Here is a 1379-nt window from a genome sequence, read left to right as displayed (position 1 = left end):
CTGGTCGCCCGCTTCCCGGCAGAAGTGCTCGCAACCGCCGTTGTCCTGCCCGCACCAGCGCTTGGATACCGGGGCGGCGGCAGAGGAGGAGCAGAGGGGGCCTTCGCGCGACCAGCCCGCCGCCACTCCGCCCTCCTTTGACATGCACAACACAGTCTGGTCTTCCTTTGTGCCCGCCGGGCAGGGAACCGTGGCGACGGAGCCAAAGGGCAGGTGGGTGAGCATGGTGGTCAGCAGGTTGAAAGGCGTCGCGTAGAGGGTGTTGCCGCCGCCCTCGCCCGGCAGCGCCGGACACATCCCCTTATACGTGTAGCGGCAGAGGTAGCCGTCGGCGGGGATGAAGCAGGTCCCCTCCAGCCACTCAAAGTTCCCGCTGTGCTCCGGCAGGGACGAGTCGTACGCCATGACCACGCAGCGCGGCGCCGCACACGAGTCCACGGACGCCTCGGCCTCCTGCCAGTTGGTGTACTCTGTGTCCTGGTCGCCGGTGGTCCAGGTGAACCCGCGGAGGGGCCGCGACGGCTTGCACTGCCGCGGCTGCCGCTGCAGGCCGATCCACACGTGCACGGCGGCGCCCAGGTCCCTCAGATCGGCGTTGGCGAAGAGCGTGGCGATGGCGGCCGCCTCCTCGGGCCGCTTGACAGTGGCCAGGTTGCCGCCGTCCTCCTTGCAGGCCCGCCAGGCCTCCAGGAAGGTCTTGCGTTGGAAGTAGACGACATAGCAGCCATGTTCGTTGCACAAGGCGTCTCTCTCCCTCAGGTCCTGACCCCGGGGACTGGTTACTCCACCGATGGAGGACGACAGGAAGCTGACGAGAAGAGTGGCAGAGAAGAGCACGGTGGAGCCCATACTTCAGTAGCCCCCCCCTCCCCTCCTCCTCAACTTTAACAGTCCTCTTCACCAAGCTTTGGTGGTTGCAATTGTTCCTCTTCTTATTTCTTTTCTCCTTCCCTTTTTCGTCCGGAATCCGAAAGCAGTCGATTTCTCACTTCAGCCTTCTGATTGTCCACTGAATCCTTCTGCCATTTGCAATCTGTCTACCGCCGTCTCACACCCCTGGCTGCCTCTCCTCCTCTCAGCAGCGTGCTCCTCAGCCCTGCCTGGGTGAAAGAGTTGTGCGCTGGAGTTGAGTGTGTACAGATTGTCCCCAGATCTATGGGAGAGTGAGGGGGGGTGCGAGGGGAGGGGGTAAAGGAGGGGAAAGCCGGGGCTGGGAAAAGAGGGCGGGTTGGCGGGAGGTATAGCGAGAGGAGAAGGGTGGGAGGGAGGGAGAGGAGCAGGGAGTTTAAGGGAAGGAATTGTATGTTTTTTTGAGAAGGGAGGCGGGGATGACGATGTGAATATCGGGGCTGGGGGGGGAAGGGTGTTTGGATTATTCT

The 1379-nt window shown here is 62.7% G+C and overlaps 1 protein-coding gene across 1 annotated transcript; it reads right to left on the bottom strand.

Annotated features, from left to right (window-relative positions):
- Positions 1-3: 3 nt before the first annotated feature.
- On the bottom strand, positions 4-1077 carry LOC311376765 (endosialin-like; the record flags this gene model as incomplete). The annotated part of the gene is made up of 1 exon (XM_084491240.1): positions 4-1077. A coding segment is annotated over exon 1 (846 nt), but the record flags the coding sequence as incomplete, so codon positions are not given.
- Positions 1078-1379: the final 302 nt, after the last annotated feature.

Source organism: Micromesistius poutassou (assembly GCF_964030765.1).
Source record: "Micromesistius poutassou genome assembly, contig: SCAFFOLD_5445, whole genome shotgun sequence".
Classification (NCBI taxonomy): domain Eukaryota; kingdom Metazoa; phylum Chordata; class Actinopteri; order Gadiformes; family Gadidae; genus Micromesistius; species Micromesistius poutassou.
This window is presented reverse-complemented; position numbering and strand designations above follow the sequence as displayed.